Raw genomic sequence first — 21182 nt, 5'->3', positions numbered from 1 at the left:
GCTCTGAATTGTGGGAAACGTAGTTAAACCCTTACGCGATTTGCGTCAACTCGATGCGGTTTTGGTTGGTTAAAACTACACATCCCATAAAAGCTCGTGTGAGGAGAGCGCCGTACGTGGTAAGTGTAGTTTTATTTACTTACGTGCCCAGATGTGTTGTGGTCTCAAGATATTTTGGAGTATCATTGACCGCAGCGGGGCTAAAGTGATAAAAAGTACAAGAGCATCGGAAACGTTGCAAACTTTTAGAAACGAGTGGCATTTATTAAATGGCAGAAATGGACGTATCAGAATAAATGTGTTTCACACTAAATGTGGTAAGTTGCATCATCGCTTCCCAACTGTGTAACGTAGATTTATAAAAGTATTTAGCCGTCAAGCTACATGCGAACACATCCAGCTTCGGGATGTATAACTTATTTATAAACCAATAATGGACTTTCTTAGCTGAAGGTTTGCTGTTATTTCGTGAGAGTGTCGTGTTAATTTATTAAAAGGATTTTATTAACATTATTTAAGTGTTTATGAAGAGATCAAGAGATGAACTACACCGACAAAAGTGTTAATAAATAGATGAAATTAAGTACTTCAACTTTTATTTGTTTTGCCTCAGAAATCATAACCCATTCGCTATTACGTACGAACCACGTTAAGAAAACTTTATTGTTTCTATTACTGTAAATCACACTATCACAAAGTGTGCAAAGCGATTTTTGCTGTTTGAACTTTGGTGATGGGAGATCTAATGAAGAAATGTTTTTATTCTTATTGTTGTATGCGCAATAAATAACGATCGAAATACTGTAATGATGATGATTTTGCTATTCATAATATCATGTTCGGACATAAGTCAAATATATAACTAATTCCAAATACTAATGCAAATGGTAATTTCAATTTCTTGAATTAGTTTTAATTGACCGCCTTATTTATTTATCACACTCTTTTAATTCAGTTTTGGCATAGGGCACTGGCAGTGTTTGGCACAGTAGGCCAGAGCAGGTGGTTTGTGCTCTGTGTGTGAGTGATCTGCTTTCTCTCCTGCAGAACACAAGATCATAGCTGCTGGGGGGACCTGTGGCTGCGCCAAGCCCAGCGAGGGTTCGCTTAGCTGGGTAACATCTGTTGAGTCCTCTCCTGCCTCCTGGACATCAACATGGTAAGAATCAGAAACATAGGCTCTGCTAAGAAACATAGTGCTTTGCTTTAAGTAATTGTGGAGATGGGGAGTGCGGTGCTGGGTGTGATGGCTGTGGAGATGAGGAGAGGAATGCTGAGAGTGAAAAAAGACGATGAGACATGTCTTGTGAGAAATAGGAGAAGATGAGCTGTGATAAGATACATTTTGGGGCTTTTGCCTTAAATTGAACTGTACAGTGGTAGAGAGGACTGTTAGCAAGTGGTAGAGAGAGACAGGGCCTCAGAAAAGACTGCAAGGTCGCCTGAAGTTTATTTATATATATTATTTATATATATTTGTCTTTACACAAAATAATCGATTCAAATTAATTTATATATATATATATATATATATATATATATATATATATATATATGCAAGGGGACCCGCTGTTTTTCAGGTAATGTAAAACACAGTACTTTTTACATTTATGCATTTGGCCGACGCTTTTATCCAAAGCAATTTACATTTCATTATACTATACATTTTTCTATATAGTATGTGCCATCCTGGGATCGAAACCCATGATTGTGGCGTTGCTAGCGCCATGCTCTAACCCCTGAGCCACATGAAAGCTTTTTAAAGGTCCAGCGTATGAAATTTAGTGGCATCTAGCAGTGAGTCTCAACCCCTTCCCTTCCTTTTCAAAGCCATACGGTGGCTGTCATGGGGCTATGATGTCACGTTTTTGCTTCTCAGCTGAAGTACGTAACGTATTTAAAAAAACATGCTCTGTAGAGCAGTTTGTCCATTTAGGGCTACTGTAGAAACAACATGGTGAATTCCATGCAAGTGGACCCGCGGTGTATGTAGATAGAAATAGCTCATTCTGAGGTAAGAAAAACACACCGCTTCACTATGTAAGGTCTTTATACACCTCTGAAGAAAGCAATGTATATTATAATGCATTTCTGTCAAGAGATCTTCCAAAAATGACACACTGGACCGGTAAAGGATTAGATACTGTGTTGTCAAAGTTGAGAAGCAATTTTTAAAGCTTTTTATTGGTTGGATTGGCAAAACCCAGTGAGGGACGTGAAGGGTGACTAAAACTAAAAAACTTAAATTATAGACATACACAGTTTTAGAAGTACAGCAGCGATATATTACTTTACGAAGAATCTAAGAATTCATAATTCAAACAACTTGAATGGATTAAAATAGAATACAATTAATTGGAGTATAATAGTGCATGCTTCTAACCTGCTAATTGATGATGTCATCGATGTTGTCAGATCGTCTGCAAGACTTTATATGACTCTTGTTGTCTTCAGCCTCGGCATGTACAGTAAGAATGGAGACAGTCCATTCATTGTGCTCAATGTTAAATGTAACCCCTATATTAATATTTAATCATGTGAAGGGTAAGTGAATGTTTCTGAGGGAGTCTTGGCTCTCTAGGGTTAAGTGAGCTGTAAATAATTGATGATGTGCTGATTTTTATGGTTCTTTGAGCGTGTTAATAGAATAATGTACTTACTGACTGCATGGATAGAATAATGCAGTTAACATGTGTGTTTTGAGAATCATTTAATTAGCGTGTGTTAACAGGGTCACGACTGAAAGAGATCACGCAAGCATGCACATCTACATGATCTGTTCCGTTGAGATAACCACAGTGTGTGGCACATCGCTTTATAATCTTATAAACACCCGACCGATTCAAATGTTGTTTCATCTTTTTTCATTTCCTGTCTCCCTCACTCTCCCTTTCCCCCTTCTGTTTCTCCCTCTCTCTCTCTGTCCCCCCACCCCTGTATCTCTCATTGATTTTCTGTTTGTTTTGCAATCACATTATTTCCCGCGCACAGCGGTGTAGCCAGCGGCTAAATGGCCCCTTCTCCTACTAATTGGACGTTTAATTAGATCACAGATTTAGCCCAATTAGTCGCTGTAGGAAGGAGAGGGGATAGCCTAGGGGGCTGTGCGAGTCTTCGCATGTGTTTATGTGGATAGATGGTAGGGAGAGAAAGCAAGAAACATAGATACAGAGATGAGCGAGAGTACGAGAACGGGAGGGGGGAATAGAGAGATTTCTCTCTAGGCTGCCTCATTAGAGATGTCAGATAGGGTCTGCTATAATACTTCCCCCTCATCCTGAGTCGGCCCCCAAGAGACCCATGATAGGAACCCGGCCCCATGTGAGCTCCAGGGACCCAGACCAGGGCATTTCAAATCACTGCTGTTCTCCTACCTGTGTGAGCCGCTTCTGATCGCAGCTTCAGTTCATCATCGACTGATGCCATTGATGAAAACATACAGACCAAATTTTTTGGGGAAGCGAGACGGTGCCTTCAAAATTAGGATGAGAAAATAATCACGAGAACAACAAGAAAAAAGCAAATATTACAAAATTGTTCAAATATAGAAACAAACACTAAAGTAAAGAAAGTTTCAGATCTTGATTGAGATCTTTGTTTGCTCATAGATCTCTTAAAGGGGCAAAAGCAAAACAATTTGTCGGGCAAAAATGTCTCGGCGATCAAAAATGAATCTTTGTTTTCTAGTACAAATCTAAACATTCTTAAGTCAAAAAGATACATTTATGCGCTGATCACGTGCATTGCCTTCCATTTATACGCATGCGAATGCGGCAGTCTGGAAATGGAAGCCAGTCCGAAGATGCTAAGCAAAGTTCAAGTTTGGTGAACTCAGACCTGCGAAATTGCATCATGTGAGTGCGTAAGACCACTAGAAGATAAAAACGTTACAGCCTGACCTCTTTGTACAGCAATTTAAAAGATAGAGGATATCTTTCTCCCACCCATTTTCTCAGTGCAGTCTGGACGAATTTCGCATGCTCAAAGTCTATTCTAGACCGCCTAGTCCGTATCAGTTGAGAAGAATGAAATTGAACGAAAATTGATGAAAACAATCACAATTAAGTGTGTTGTGCTTAAAACCAGATCAAATATCTGCCTATGGGTTAGGTAAAATAATCATGAATGTATTAAAGTGGATAAACTTAATTTAAGTTTATTAAATTATTAATTTGGCCCAATTGGCAGATATAGACAAAAATACTTTTTCGGGGTTTATCTACTTGTTTTTCTTTATTTGCTTCTCTGATATTTTAACCAAATTTGTTGGAATAAACGAAGAGATCCAAAACTCTCCAAAAGCCACCTCCGTCAAAAAGGAGATTACGATGTAGAATGAATGCTCTCCTCGCGTAGTATACGTTACTCAAATAAATTTGCTTCAAACCCCACTGAATACCACCACACACTGCCTGGTCTGAAATTAAAAGTAAATGTAGGAAATGATGAAAAATGTTTATTTAAATGAAAAGGTTTTGCATCTAAACTCTTCAGATTTAACCATTAAACAGATGTGAGAGATCGCCACTCATTGGTACCTAAAACAAGACAAATTTAGTCAAAATATTGAATAAAAAAATGCTTAAAGTGCTGGGGATGTATTGAAGACTACCAATAACAGACTTTCCATAATGCGAGCAATCCCACTCTGCAGTCATCTGTGTGGGCAAGGACCAGTTCTGTGTGGGCAGATTTCATGAGCGCCTGCAAACATGTTGTAGACATAACACATATGTTAGACAGAGTTTGTTTGTGTCTGTAATAGCATTTATGTTGTTCAGTTGTTGTGACTGACACCCCTGGAACTACATAATTGCATTACTTTGCCCATTGGAAGCCACACCTCCTTCACCGGAGGGGCTCATTTGTCGCTCAGCATTATGGGAAACCACAGCTAATGAGGCACAAGGTGATCATGTCACTCAAGATACACTACGGATGGTATCCACAGGGATGATTCCATGCATCCACAGCATGAAGCCTTTTCTCCTTGGACAAAGTATGGAAGATTTGCCCTCTGGGCATTAGATGAAAGGAGATGAAAGTCTCTTAGCTTGATACTTTGAACGAAAAAAATATGTTTTTGGAATGGGAGAGATTGCTGTCAATCAGAGATGTTTTAATGCAATGCTATAAACAAATGTGATCATGGCTCAACTGTTGACCCTATTTTTCATAATTTGTTTCTTTTTTATTCTTTGTCTCTATTTCTCCCTAAATCCTGACTCAGCTGGTTGTTCAGTAAGATGCTGGTGGGGGATCATTTGGCTGGGCTAGACAGGCTGGATGTTTGCCCACACACACACACACATCGAAGTTGAAGTGCTCTCTGTCTTGTGCAGATCGCATGAATGCTTAATGCGTTCCAGAGTTTGAGTGGGAAAGTGTGTCTAAAACAGCGATCAGTGTGTTTGTTTTGTTTTTTGTATAATGCTTGTAATTGACCTTTGTCTGAAACAAAAAAAAATAGTAAAAAAATGACATTACTTCTATTTCTATTTAAAAAAAAAAACTAAACTCATATATATTAATATAACAGATGCTTTTATATATTTTGGGACTGCTAAAAGCATGATTGATATTAACTAAATTATTAACTAATACAAATATTTTTGATTAAATGAGTCAAAATAATAATGCATATATGATTATAAATTTAGCCAGTGCCCCGAGAATTTCTTACTTTTTTAAACATTTAATCTACATGTTGAAAATAACCGTCTTCTCTTAAAAACAAACTAATACCTTTGTTTCGTGTATTTGAGAGAAGACTCTTTGATTTGTATGCCAGGCAATTTTGTTATTAAGCCTCAGCGTGTGCGTCTGCATGTATGTACGCGTACGAGTCTGTAGGAGATTGAGGAAAGCTTGTGGTCGATATGAGCGAAGCCTCCATAAAAACCTTCTCTCACGGAAAATCACTTCCCACGCGATTGCTCGCGCACAGTCTTAACCTGTGGTCGGACGAGACACGCTCTGAAGTATACGTATAGTACACTCCTCGGTGCGCACACCTTTCTCAAAGAAAGTACCCCTGCTGTCTTTTTCCAAGTTTGGAATCCAAAAAGCAGACTGTTTGTTTGTGTGTTTCTGTGATGTCTGATTTCCTTAGTTTAAGTACACAGTCACATAAATCTGAATTACAGTGTATCAGAGAGCATTTATAGGCTTTAATCAGAAGATACACACACAAACACACATGCTACTGGAGTAGTTGTAACTCTTAGTAGTTTTATGAGTCTGCATTAACTAACCCCAATTACCCTCTCATGAGGTGCGTGAGAACAGAGGCTAAATTAGTTGTGTGTGTGTGAGAGAGAAAGAAAGAATAGTCAAGAAGAAAGACTGAATGAATGTGAGATGCAGCCATTGAGAAAAAAATTGTATATATATGATATTTTGTATAGTATCCTGTTTCTTAAAGGGATAGTGAAAATGAAAATTCTGTCATCATTTAAACACTCTCAGATAGTTCCAAACCTGATTCACTTTCTTTGTTCTGATGAAAACAAGAAGCTATTTGGAAGAATGTCAGTAACCGAACAGATCTCATCCCCCATTGACTCCCACAGTATTTATTCCTCTACTATGGCAGTAAATGTGGGATGAGATCTATTTCTGACATTCTTTCAAACATCTTCCTTCGTATTGCGCACAACAAAAAAATGCATACAGGATTTGAACGACATGTGGATGAGTAAATGACATAATTTTCATTTTTGCGAGAACTGTCCCTTTAACTGCTCACATACACATTTAACACGTATCTGTTTATGTAATTGATTTTTATGCTCTTGCAATATTGATGAGCATAAATAAGAGATGAATTAAGCAGGGTGTGTCCCAGCGGGGATTTGCCCCCTCCTTGCTACTTCCTGTCTGAGGATTACCCAGAATTCCAGCTGAGCCACTGTGAGCGGATGTGATGGTTAGATGGTCACCATTCAAAGCTTAACTTAAAAAAAGAGCACCTATATGTTGTTTTAGCGCGGAAGCGTGATGATCTGCTCATGACTGACTGCCGATGTGTATTTTCGCACCAGGCGATGCTGCTCCCCCAGAATCCATCGCAGGTCCATGCGGCCGCTGTGAATGGAGATAAGAATACCCTGCAGAAACTGATCACAGGTATGATGCCCATACATGAAAGCAAAACAATAACCCCCTATCATTTTTCAGATTTGGAGTTAACTTATAAACTAAAATTGTGACTTATTTACGTATGGTTGTCACCAGCGGAGCCACGTCTGTGGGACAGTGAGGATCAGTTTGGACGGACTCCTCTCATGTACTGTGTGCTTGCTGACCGCTTGGATTGTGCTGAAGTTCTGCTTAAGGCCGGTGGCGCCGTCAACAAGACTGACCACAGTCAGAGAACCGCACTGCACCTGGCTGCACAGAAGGTGACACACTCTCACCCGTCTGCCTCTGACCTTGTGTTGTTAGCGTTTACTGCCCTCTAGTGTTTGTGACGGTCACATTTCTCTCTGAGATTTAAATATGACAACGTTTGTTGTTTTGACTTAAACTTGATGTCGTGAATGAAGAGAGAAGGTTAATGTTAGACGAGGAAGATGAAGAGAGAACAGGAGAGTGGATGAGGAGACATGAAGAATGGAGGATGAGGAGAGGAGACTAGTTGAGGATGGGCAGAGAATGAGGGGAAGAGAGCAGTTGAAGATGAGGAGAGGCAGACAGGGAGAGAATGGATTGATGGGTTACACTCTGACATCTAGATCAATAAGAGCTGTAGCTAAGGGATTAACACTCTAATTGGGCTGGGAATAGAGACTGAGAACACTGACACACACACACACACACACAAGGGTTCTCCCCAGAATGTTTTACACGGGAGCTAAGGAGGCCTGGGAGGATTCTTGATGAGAGGGGAGGGCCATTCACTCATAGCCACATTCAGACTCTTAGATGGATAAACAGCTGCCTCAGCCTCAAACTGTGGCACAACGATGAACGTCCCCCTGCGAGACACTGGACATAATTGACAGAATTGACACAGTTTTTGTAAAATCCAGATATAAAATCTGCTGTTTTCTGCTGATAGAAAGCTTAGGGGTCCCATGAAATCAAAATTACTGTTAAAAAAAAACTTTTTTAGTCTATTTGCATTAGCTTTGACTGCAAATATATATATTATATATATTATATATATATTGATATATTATTATATTCCTTAGCATTTCAAAAATTATTAGCATTTTAGCTGATTTACACTTTTAAAGTTATAGTCTTATAAAATGCAAAATTGGATCAAAATGTTGGTTACTTATCTTCCACCACATACATTTTTCTAAACAGGGACTGGGATAGTTCGCCTAAAAATGAAAATTCTTGAATCATTTCCTCACCCTCATGTCAATCCACACCTGTATGATCTTTGATCTTCTTCACAACACAAAAGTGACCAAACAACATTGCTCCCCATTGACTTTCATTGTATGAAAACAAAACCACTGAGACATTTCACCTAATTATCCTCTTTTGTGTTCTCATATACAGGTTTTAAACGACATGCGAGTGAATAAATGATGAGAGAATTTTCACTTTTTGTTGAACTATCCCTTTAATACCACCTGCAACTGACTCTGATATAACCAAGAAGCTTAAGGTGTTTGCTCATACAGTCCGAAATTTTCGTAAATGTTTTTCGTATTCGTTATCTAAAAAATTTGTCACGTACCGAAACTTTGCACACTGAGTCCAATGCCTTTTAATAAAACAGTTGCGAATAAAAACGCAAAACTTTCTCATACAGTACTTTGTGCTGCAAGACAAAGTGCACTGAGACGCCATCCTGGATTTTCCCGCGGTGTTCTCCGAATTGTCAAAATCTCTCAAGAAGCTTGCTATGGATGTGAAAACCACAGAGAAATAAACACAATTTTTTTATGACTTACAAAAATATCGGAGGCAGTGTGTAAATATGATTGACACAGCGTGATGAAGTATTTATTTAAAATTTAGTACTTGTGCAATTACCTTTAGAGTATAGGCGGTGTTATCGGACACACTATTGGCCAAAAGTTAACTTCCGATCTGTGTTTGGCTATAATATAACAATTTATTTGATAATTAATCTATATAAATTTCCATTTCTATTAATATTCATTGTATTAAAGGAAAACTACTCAACAGGTATTTATTCTTTGCAGAGGTCTACCCAAAGTTAACTTTGGCCACGTAACGGTTGTTTATATTATTGCCGCTGACACCATCTACAATTGTTATTTTTAGGGAAATGTGCGGTTCATGAAACTGCTGCTGTCACGTCATGCTGATTGGCGGTTGAAGGATCTGGAAGAAATGACTCCGCTTCACCTGGCAACCCGTCACTCCAGTCTCAAGCCTCTGTCTCTGCTCCTCAAACACATGGCACCTGGTGAGGTGGACACACAGGACAGAAATAAGGTACCAGACATATACATCTGACTCCTCCGTTGCCCCCTCAAACGGTACCCGTGGAAATGGGGTGAATGTGAGGTTAGATTGTGTGTGTTTGTGTGTTTGTGGTTGCTTATATATATATGCCATAAAGCAGCAGGGGGTCTCCGCACCCTCTGATGTTTCACTGGAGGATATGAGTTCTGTTTAAATTGTCTAATAAAAGTGATTTTCTCAGCGCTACTACAAGAGCTTGCCAGGCGCCGAGTAGGCTCGGGGTCTCATCGCGATGTTAACCTCATTTGTGTGACGTGATCGCACCCTCGCTGCGTACCACAGACTTGTCCCATAACCAACCTAAGATCATAGTTGCTGATTAGAAATATGCTTTAATATATTCACAATATAGGTAAAGAAATACAGCAAACACCAAATTCTGACAGGGTAAATAAAAACTGATGACAGAACTATTGCTTTTTACTGGGGCAGAAAACTTCAGAATGTTAATATTCGGTGCTGTGAAGGCTGCATGGACTAGACTTAGGTGTAGTGTGTACGATTTCTAGAAATAACCTTGATGAGAAAATGCACGACCATAGAACGAAAGAGGTTAAGGAGATATGTATTCGGGAGCTGTGCTTTCCTGGGAAATACTGCTATCAACGGCACCAGATTACCAGACCACATGCAGCTTTATTCACTTTGGCTCCAATTACTGTAAACATTCACTCCGGTTTACTTTCCGATGATCTACGCACATACAGGGACTCTTTAGATACGCCGTCATTTAAAATCTCATTCCACAGACAAACTGCTCAAAGCTACCAGGGTTATTAAGACTCCTGTTTTAAATCATTGTGTGTGTGTGTGTGTGTGTGTTCACTCATTGAGATACAAAACGGAGGTAGGTTTGCAGGCTCTTATCTGTCTGTTGGCTTTGTAATAATTTGATAAGTATAATCCTGATTTCTCATGATGGGTCTTATTTTGTGTCTAGATGCAGAAAATAGCTCAATTCTTCTAGTTCACCTTAAGACCTCTCTCTCCACGTAGGCTTATCCTTGAGTTTAAATGTTTCAAGGGACAGTTCACCCAAACATGAAACTTCCTTTATCATTTATTCAACCTCATGTCATTCCAAACCTGTATGACTTGGGTGAACGCAAATGAAGATATTTTGAAGAATGTTGCTAAACAAACAACATTGGCCCCCCTTAACTTCCATTGTATGGACGCAAAACCACTTTGAGAAATTTCTCAAAATATCTTCTTTTGTGTTCTACAGTAGAGGTTTACTGGTTTTAGGGTGAATAAATGATTTATTCGGGGGTAATGAAGGGTGGCTGCATGCATTTTTGCATATTTGTTCACTGCTTTTGTTTCTCCAGCAAACAGCTCTGCATTGGAGCGCGTTCTATAATCACCCCGAGCATGTTAAGCTCCTCATCAAGCATGATTCAAACATCGGAATACCGGACAGCGAGGGCAAGATCCCGTTACACTGGGCAGCACATAACAAAAACCCAAATGCCACCCGCACTGTGCGCTGTATCCTGGTGAGTCCCTAGTGCTCTCCATTTCACTCACACTATAAATTATTGACTTGTTATATAATATATAATAAATTGTAGTGATTAGGGCTGTCAAACGATTAATCGCGATTAAATTACATCCAAAATAAAAGTTTTGTGTTTCCATAATATTTGTCTGTGTACAGTACGTAATAATTTTGTGTTTAAAACCGCAGTCAAATGCATGCATATAGAAAAAGAAAAATATAAAACAAACAATCATTTATAAATCATTTGAATTACTGTTAAATATAAATTAATACATACTTTTATAAATAAATAAATAAATCCTAAATATTCATACATGTACGTGCTTGTGTTTATAAATACAAAATTGATATCCACAGTACACAGAAATATGTTATATAAACACTTTTGTTCTGGATGTGATTATCGCTATTAATCGTTTGACAGCCCTAGTTATGATATTATATTGTTATTTTCTTTATGTTAATAATAATTTATATTAATATATACTGTATATTCAATTAAAAAGAAATCTACTCAACAGTTATGGATTTTTTGGGGAGTTCTACCGGAAGTTAAATTTGGGCCTGATAATGTTTGGTTTATGTTGTTGCCACTGAAACCGTCTATATGAATTAATACCCTTCTCTCACATTCTAGCAGATTCATTAAAACCAGTTGATTTATTTACGACCTCAACGCCACTATTTCTCTGTATGGCAGGATGCGGCTCCCACGGAGTCTCTGCTGAACTGGCAGGACTATGAAGGCCGAACCCCTCTGCACTTTGCAGTGGCTGATGGGAATGAAGCAGTGGTTGAAGTGTTGACGTCATACGAGGGCTGCAGCGTGACGGCCTACGACAACCTTTTCAGAACTCCGCTGCACTGGGCGGCACTGCTGGGTACGCTTTTAAAGCAACACAGTTTTTAAGTTCAACTTCTGCATTCAGGAATGCATGTTGTGTGTTTGTGTAGGTCACGCAAAGATTGTCCATCTCCTGTTGGAGAGAAACAAGTCTGGGATGATTCCATCAGACAGTCAGGGAGCAACGCCTCTGCATTATGGTGCTCAGAGCAACTATGCTGTAAGACTTTTGTGATTGTGTGGTTGTGTGTGCGCTTTGTAAAATATTTTCTCAATTGATTTGCACATTGGATTTCTTCCAGCTGTTGTTTCAGCTATTTTTCATGTGCGTGCCGGTTGTTTAGGATACAGTTGCAGTGTTTCTGAAACATCACTCAGTGCGGGATGAGCCCGATCTGGAGGGACGAACAGCTTTCATGTGGGCTGCTGGGAAGGGCAGTGATGATGTCATCAAGATTATGTTGGACCTAAAAAAAGACCTGGACATCAGCATGACTGATAAGTATGGTGGAACAGGTGCGGAACAGTTACACAATCACAGATTTGACATTTTTAATAACATTTCCGAGTGATAATACGAATTATGAGTTTAATATGCTATCTAGTGCAAATCCATGCCAATGTCAAACTTACCGTAAAAAATATTGTTATTTCACAGAAATCTTACAAAGTATGTTCTCTCTCAAAAACGTGTCAATTTTTGTCACATCCATTACTTATGTATGTTTCCATCATCTTAGAAAATGTCAATACTGTACATTCTCTGAATTGTATTTAAGATTTGACTGAAAATGTCAAATCCGCAATTTAGGGTCAAAAGTTTATATGACTCGTTTTTGTGTGTAGCGCTTCATGCTGCCGCACTCTCAGGTCACGTGTCGACTGTACGGTTGTTGCTGGAAAAAGGAGCCATGGTGGACCCTCTGGACGTAATGAAACACACGCCTCTGTTTCGTGCTTGTGAGATGGGCCATCGAGACGTCATCCTCACACTCATCAAAGGTTTGTCAACCAACACCTGGAAATATGTTTAGAGTCAGTTCACAGTGTTTATGGTGAGTTTGGTTTTACTATATCTATGCTTTTGCTCAGGAGGGGCACGCGTTGATCTGGTGGATATAGACGGTCACTCTGCACTGCACTGGGCGGCTCTTGGTGGTAATGCGGAGGTGTGTGAATTGCTGATGGAGAACGGGATCAGTCCGAATCTACAGGACCACGCCGGACGCACTCCTTTACAGTGTGCGGCGTATGCCGGCTACATCAACTGCATGGCCTTGCTTATCCAACACGATGCTGACCCTAATATCCAGGACAAGGAGGTATGATTCCAAAGCACGCCCAAACCCAGCCACCCATGACTTTAAGCCGAGCCTAATTTTATCTTCGTGTATGTGTTAAGGGGAGAACTGCGCTCCATTGGTCCTGTAATAATGGTTATCTTGATGCCGTGAAGCTGCTCCTGGGATGCGGAACTTTCCCAAACCACATGGAGCATACTGAGGAGAGGTAACAAACACTGACACACGCATGATCATTTCGTGTTTCTGAATGGCTGTTAAATATAAGCTCTGTGTATGTAGGTACACTCCTCTAGACTACGCCCTTCTCGGAGAACATCAAGAACTTACGCAGTTTCTACTGGAGCATGGAGCTCTGTCCATCGCCGCCATCCAGGATATTGCCGCTTCATCCATCCAGGCTCTCTACAAGGGCTACAAGGTCCGGCTGACCTTCAAAGAACGCAAGAAGCTCCTAATGAGACACGAACAGCTGCGCAAGGACGCTGCTAAGTGAGTAAACATGCATGTTGTATTCAACTTTTAGGGTTTGGAAGGGAGTTAAGATGGAACGTGTGTACTGTATTGGACAAAACTAGACCGTAGCGTACAGAAAATGGGATGCATGAACAAATGAAGATCACAATGGGAGGTGTTTGAATGGTGTCCAGTTTAACCCCTGTTCACACCCAGCGCTGATTGATGTGGCATCAGATTCGCGAGAGTGCTCTCAGATACTCAGCACAGCTGACACGGAATGTTTGCATGAATATAATACGTGTTGTTTAATTATGTGTGTTTGCTCAGTAGCAGCTCATCTATCTACCTGCCTGCTGAGGAATATGAGCATCAATTTCTTGCTGTCAATAATGGAAATAGATGAGAGAGACAGAGAGAGAGCCTCCCTCATTTCCTGTTAATTGGCCAAAGCTCAGCTGCTCAACAGCTTGACATTTAGAGTCTGTCAGCTCTCGGGATAAATGAACACACACCTTTCCTCAGCATCTGCGTACCGACATTAACATACATTCTTTTCATTTAAACTTGTTTGCATTGTCTGCCAATCTGTTATTTTGCTTACATTCTATCCGTCTGTTTGTTCTTTTTTGCTTAATGACATTCAAAGGTGTTCCTGTTTATTAAGTTTTTGTCAAAAAAAGCTTGCAAGTTAAAGGGATATTTCAGAGGCAAACTCCATTTCCTCATGTTATACTCACCTTCAAGGCATCCTGACTGAATATGACTTTCTTCTTGAAGAATAATGCAGTCGGAGTTCTAATACCACGTATCATTTTACTTCCAAGGCGTAGAATGGGAGTGAATGCGGTGCAATTTTTTAAAGCTCCAAAATGTGCATCCACACGGCTCCTTGGTCTTAACAAAGGACTTCTTGAGCGCATCGATGCGTTTGTGTAAGAGAAATTCCATATTGACAGTGAAAATAATGTCTAGCTTCTGTAATCCCTGAGCGTTAACCAGATGTTTCTATCAAGATGAAATTCATATTCAGTAAGGATGCATTGAGGGCGAGTGAAACATGGGGAAATTTAGTTAAGCCTCTTAAATATCCATTTAAAGCTGCAGTCCATAACTTTTGCCTCTTTATCGCCAGCTCTGTTTGAATTATAAAATTGCAGGATACTTTACAATCATATCTTTTTCACGTGATTTTGTGAAAAATGTATTAAAATTTTATTAATATTATTTTGGTTGGGAATCTGGGTCATGCAACGGTGCAACGGTTTTTAACCAAAAGGAGTTTCAGATTGTAGTTTTTAATGTCAGATTTAGACCTGTATGAAAGAAAGTAACCATGTATATTTAAACCGTTGGGTGATACTTTGTGACTTTTTCATGTGATTTGATTTCTGCAACAGTTTTGTCAGGTCATTATTCAAAGCTCCTCTTTCAGTCGGACAGATATTTTAATTTTTTTGTAGGCTAAATGTTTCGAAATGTTTTTTTTTCACACTATGATGAATATCAGCGTTGTCCTTCCAAAACCTCTGATGTCCAAAATAAATCTGTCTAGGAAATTAAAAAATACTTAACTTTTTAAATGATTAAAAACTGTGTTGTCAAAGTTGACAATCACTTTTCAATACTTTTTATTGATTAGATATTTGCCAGAACATAAATGATGACTAATGATAATGATTTATTGCAAAAAAATATATATATAACACCCTAGGACACATTCATGGTATATTATCAAAAAGTATTTAATATAAACATTTTATAAAAGCATATTATAAAAAGCAGTATTAATGAACAACAGAGGCCATGCAAATATTGAATATAAGTGCTTAACTTTTAGAAATAAATTTGTTTGTTACTTTAATATGAATTAATTAATATTTATTATTATTAAAATTAGAATTTTATTGGAATATTTGTAATGACACTCATTATAAACTACTCCTTGACTACTTTAAGTTTCTGTTTTTCTAGGAAGAGAGAGGTGGAGCGCAGGCGCGAGGCTAAGCAGCAGCTGTCATTGACCGGAGCGAAACAGAAACAGCAGATCTCATTGGCCGCTGCCAGAGTGGAAAAACTGTCATTGGATGTAGCAGAGCAGAATGTTGAGATGAAAGATCCAATAACGGTTAAAGGACACAAACACAGGAAAAGCTCAGCTACTCATAACAGCCAATCACAGAGCAGGAGAGAGAAACAACACAGAACTGGTGGGTGTATGAGATGAGCAACATTATAAGGTAAAATATTAATATGAACATAAATCGATTTCTAACCCGTTCTTTCATTTTATTTCTTCTACAGAGCGCAGAATGAGAGAGGCTAAAACATCATTGTCTTCTCTCCCCTCAGAACCCTCAGTAACCTCTGACCTCACAGTGACCCCACTGAGCAAGAAGGCTTTAGGCTTTCTAGGTGAAACGTGTGTTACGGACACGTGTCCGTCATTAGAATGTTGCTCCACATATGAGCGCCGATCGCCCGCTGGCTCCAGCCGCCCAGGCAGTGCCAAACCAGTTCACACAGGGACCCATGGACCATCAAACCACATGGAGACCACAGCAACCCTTAAACCAGCGATACACACCCGACCCAGGAACACAGGGTCCTACTCACTATCTGAACCTTCTCCCACCATTTCAACAGTCAGGTCAAATCATGCAGCAGATGGCCCTCATAGATCACCATCCAAAGGAATCAAGCCAGCAGGACCTCAATCTGCAGGGACCCAGCGATCCAACATCCCCAGATCAGAAAGAGTTTCTGGTACACGACAAAAGGAACGACTTTCAGAGAGAGAGGGAGAGAAACGGACGGAGAGAGAAAAGGAGAAAAGAACGAGGTCAGAGGGAGAGAGAGAGAATGAGAAATGTTCAGGGGTGGAGAGAGAAAAAGCAAAAAGAAAACAAGTGGACAAAGAGAAGAGGAGAGAGAGTGTGCACAGTAAACATCACGCAGCCAGTGTGATTCAGAGAGCATGGAGGAGGTACTCATGTCTCTTCATTTTGCTTCTGCTATCGCCACACAATTCCTCTTAAAATAAGTGCAGAGAAAGCAAAAAATTGGCAGATTCCTTTAGTGCGTGCTCATATGTTGCCCACATGTGCTTGTTTGAGCTGTGGCATGGACTTTTTTCCAACCTGCACATCAACACCTCTAAGGGGGAGGTCGCCTGAATAGGCCTTTTATTTAGTTGCGTGTGTTTGTGCAGGGAATGGAGGCTGAAAGAGTGCTTTTTACGTTTTTCTTAGCTTTTAATGGCTTTTCCAAATAATAGGATTCAGAGCCCTAATATCAAACATACACATACTGTTTAAAAGGTATTATTAACAGGGTCATATGGGGCGAATATGTGTTTTCTGTGCCTTTGGTGTGTGGTAAGTTGCCCATGCATGTATTAGACATGTAAAATTGCACCATAAATTAAACAATAGGAACAAAGGATGAATTCTACCTAAAAGCGAATGCTCACCCAGACCTGCCTGAAACGCCTCGTGTAACCACACCCCCACAAATCTACGTCAGTTCGTGGTATGATTTGACTTAGACCGCCCAAATGATACGCAAGTAAGGTGGACGTACCTGTCAGTACAATTGCTTTGGAACCTGATGTTCCCAATATGGTAAGAGGCGTTACATTTCCGTTACACGCTTGCAGTATTCGACCAATCACTATGCACTGGTTAGCTGGCCAATCATAGCTCACAAAGCTTTTCAGAACAATGAGCTTTGTAAAAAATCAGCGCGTTTCAGAGAGCCGGGGCTAAGAGGAGATACAAACATGCACGGTATGTGGAAAATATAGCGTTAAATGGTACTATTCAAAACTACACAAACGATAATATTCATTTTAGCCGTGTAATATGATCCCTTCAATGTGAAATATTAATAGGTGCTGTGCATTATTTAAGTTTTGTACAAACTAAGTTGCAATGGTTTTAAAGCTTTAGGAATGGGGATCATGGAAAACACAGTACTTTTTACATTTAAGTACGGTGTTTTCAAAGTTGCTAAGCACTTGTAATTACGTTTTATAGGTATTTGTAAAACCCAGTGACGTAATAAAATGATTTATGAAAAAATATGAAGATACATGTTTTTAGAAGGACAGCCGTGATATGTTATGTAAGCCCTGCATTGACTGGTCTGTTTGCAATTGTAAAATGTTGTTTTCTCTTCAGGTCTTGTATTCGGGGTCGTGTTCATAAATTACTGTGCAAGACAGTGAAAGGGGCGTCGCCAACTGAAGTCACCGCCCTGCTTATTCAGTTGTTATGGGAGTGGCCGACCTATAATGACCACACCCACCTTTCAACAACTTGTGAGGTTCAGGCTCCTCCCATCAGGAACACAGGAAAAAAGAGCTCAGTGCTTCAAAATATTTACGGTGAGTTTCTGAGGCTGATGTTCTGCCGACAGCTTTGTTGTTTACTGTGATGCAAATATAACTTTCAATCACTTTGACTTTGTGCTTTAGAAATAAAGTTTGACGTGACGTGACAGTTCACCAAAAAATAAAAAATCTGTCATTTATTCACCCTCATGTGATATAAAACCTGTGTGCTTTATTTTCTTTAAGGAAACACAAATGATGTATTAAGTCAATGAGGGCCAATGTTTTGTGCTTACCAACATTCTTCAAAATATCTTCTTTCGTGTTCTGCAGAAGAAAGAATGTCATACAGGTTTGAAATGACATGAAGATGATTAAATGATGAAAGAAATGTAATCCCTTCATCAAAGAAGACACATAATTTCAGGCATCATGTACATCTAAAGCACAAACAGTGCAGAACTACACTTTTATTAAAAGGGGGTGTGGCGTTTCCACACCGAGACACTTTCACTCCCCTTTTCATATCTGTTGATAAGGTGGAGTTTCGACCCAGTTAACGCTACTGACCTTCAGTAGACATGAACAGGTGATGACGGGTGCGCGGGGCAGACACTCTCATTCTCAAACACGCACGTAGATGTACACACACGGAGGCTTGTTCCCCTCCCCGCTCCTCCCCGACAGTCACGGCGCTTTGAAAAGTTCATTGCTGTCAGTCGGAATGTCGAGCTGTCTCCCACACTTCGTCCAATCCCCCCAACCTCTTCAATGCTGCCAGACGGACACATGCTCAAACACCTGCATGTTTGATACCAAAACCATACTGTCAGACTTTGCATTAACGTCACAAGTTGTGGTTAAAATAACAGAGATGTCTATTTAAGTCTGACGAAAAATACACGTTATTACATTTAAGGATCACAAATCGTGTTTTATTTGGTATAGGTGGAGCCTCAGCGAAAAGGGGGCAGTCGTTACGGGCCACTGCGCTCAGGACACAGAGCCAAAGCCAACTACTGCTGGATCTGTCACTCAAAACAAACAAACAGTGTGAGTATTTTTACACACACACACACACATTAAGGTTTTATATGTGTATTTCTGTAGCTCAATCAAACACAGAATTAGCAACACGAAAGCAACTGATTTGATTTCAAGGAAAGGCTGTCGAAAGATGAATCTTGATTATTTGCGTCCAGAAATAAAGTTTGTGCGTAATTGTGTAGAATTATTTTGTATTTATAAAAATAATGCATATATTTAAGAATAATAGAAAATAGAACAATTCTTTACATTTATATCTACATTAAGGCATTTGACAGACGCTTTTATCCAAAGCGACTTACATTGCTTGATCCTATACATTTTACATAGGTATCTGCAATCCCCTGGGCTCGAACCCACAACCTGGCGTTGTTAACGCAATGCTCTTACCACTGAGCTACAGGAAAGTTTATTTATAAATATTTATATGTAATTTATCGGTAAATATAAATAAATACATGTTAATATTTCCTAAATATATATACATGTTTGTGTGTTTATAAATACAAGATTAATATGCACATTATGCAACTTTTATTCTGGATGCACAGCTCTAAAGACCCCCACTGTACTCGATAATTTTCAATGGCCCCCTCCCAATTACAAAAACAGAAATATTTCAGAGCTTGACAATAGCTGAATTTTTTTTAATCGTAATAAAAATGGCCAAACAATAATTTTAAATGTATTTCAGTGCTCATTTGTCTTCATTTTAAATAATTGGTCATCTTGAGGCCCCCTTGGAAGTCAGGGGGTTTCTAAGGAAACACACAATTCGATACAATCGTAGTCGCTTCGGAAAGAAGCTCTTGCGAAATGCATAACTATGTGTGTCATACGCAAATTTGTTTTTTATCCTCAGTGAATGCCGTCGAGTGTGTGAACCTGGCAGACTCTTTGAGTCAGGCGAAGCAATACTCCTATCATCTGCGTCCATCTAGTGTGGGCAGTCAAAGCGGGCAGAGCAAAACCAAGAACTGAGACTTGACCCAAAACACATGCACTCGTGCCAAAATATTTTCATTAAAAAATGTTTGGATTCCTGCAGGGAATAACTCTATCCCTGACTGATCTAACAGACTCGAGGGTGATATGTCAATGCACTTAAAACTCATTTGAAAGAACATGAGGAGGGAGATCTTTATGATGTGTGGGAGATATGTTGAGTGAATGAGTGGGTGGAGATCAAGAGAATGAAAGTGAGAGCCCTCGTGTGCTCCGCATCATCTGGGTTCACGTCTGAATCTGCAGTGTCACCCAGGGTTTAGAGGTTAAGACCACAAACACAACAAATGTGTTAGATAACCTTTAATTCTATCATCAGCAGGTCATATACCTGTCATAAAGTTGATGTACACCTCGCATTACAAAACCACCTGCATGGGCGAGTAAAGAGTGTTAAATACACAAGTTATATTGACCTCTCTTCCAGAAATATTTTCAGTCGGTTTCTGCTATATAATCATTGCATCGTATTATTCTACTGCAACACTAAATTGGGTTAAATTATTTATAGTTTTATAATCCATTATAATAATACTTTTTACATCATTTTGATGTATTATTTAAAATGTTATGCTGGTAAAGATACATCAGTTTATATGTTGGGGGGGAATTGCACAGTCTTGTATGTCAAAAGGAGTGATGGAAAATATCTGTTTTTGAAAGACAAACAATGAAAGCCTATCCTGCAAGAAAACTAAAAGGATCATTTCCATATTTTTAGATGCTTTTATAAAAACAAAATTTGATACAGTTGATGTCTGCGTGCACTGTTGCATTTTCTAAGCCAAAAGCAATTTCACACCATTTATTATTGTCTGTTGATTCCAAGAGAAAATCTTGCAGAACTTTGTAAATATTTAATGGAACAGTTCAACCAAAAATGAAAATTCTTTATTTATTAAGTAAATCTCAAGTTGTTCAAAATTGTATTCATTTCTTAGTTCTGATTAACAGAGAAAGATGTTTGTAACTAAACTATTCTTGGCCATCCTTGACTAGGAAAATTGCTTTATAGATGTCTTTGTTCTGTTAAATGCAAAAGATATTTTGAAGAATGTAGGACAGTAAACAGCTCTGGGGCACTTTTGACTACCATTGTCATTTTTCTTATGGTAGTCAAAGGTGGCCAAGAACTGTTTGGTTATAAGCATTCTTCCAAATATCTTTCTGTGTTCATCAGAACAAAGAAATTATACGGATTTGAAACAACTTTAGGGTGAACTGTGCAAACATGTC

General features: G+C 39.2%; 1 protein-coding gene across 1 annotated transcript; it reads left to right on the top strand.

The window, feature by feature from the left end:
* Positions 1 to 161: 161 nt before the first annotated feature.
* Positions 162 to 20921, top strand: invs (inversin). Its single transcript, XM_056762105.1, has 18 exons — positions 162 to 317; positions 1048 to 1159; positions 7044 to 7128; positions 7237 to 7403; positions 9253 to 9426; positions 10788 to 10955; positions 11661 to 11841; positions 11915 to 12024; positions 12149 to 12320; positions 12651 to 12806; positions 12897 to 13126; positions 13207 to 13313; positions 13388 to 13597; positions 15536 to 15771; positions 15866 to 16547; positions 17743 to 17948; positions 18843 to 18947; positions 19804 to 20921. Exons 2-18 carry the CDS (start codon positions 1157 to 1159, stop codon positions 19920 to 19922), a joined length of 3111 nt encoding a protein of 1036 aa, XP_056618083.1. The 5' UTR covers positions 162 to 317; positions 1048 to 1156; the 3' UTR covers positions 19923 to 20921.
* The last annotated feature ends 261 nt before the right edge of the window (positions 20922 to 21182 follow it).

This window comes from Triplophysa dalaica, chromosome 12, assembly GCF_015846415.1.
Source record: "Triplophysa dalaica isolate WHDGS20190420 chromosome 12, ASM1584641v1, whole genome shotgun sequence".
Taxonomy (NCBI): domain Eukaryota; kingdom Metazoa; phylum Chordata; class Actinopteri; order Cypriniformes; family Nemacheilidae; genus Triplophysa; species Triplophysa dalaica.
Note: the sequence above shows the minus strand (reverse complement) of the source record. Positions and strands in the feature narration are given on the sequence as shown.

Excerpts from the sequence above, each read along its gene's own strand:
- invs (XM_056762105.1), top strand. Across the intron at positions 16,548-17,742 it reads ATTCAGAGAGCATGGAGGAG|GTCTTGTATTCGGGGTCGTG; the intron begins GTACTCATGTCT and ends TTTTCTCTTCAG. Across the intron at positions 18,948-19,803 it reads ACTCAAAACAAACAAACAGT|TGAATGCCGTCGAGTGTGTG; the intron begins GTGAGTATTTTT and ends TTTTATCCTCAG.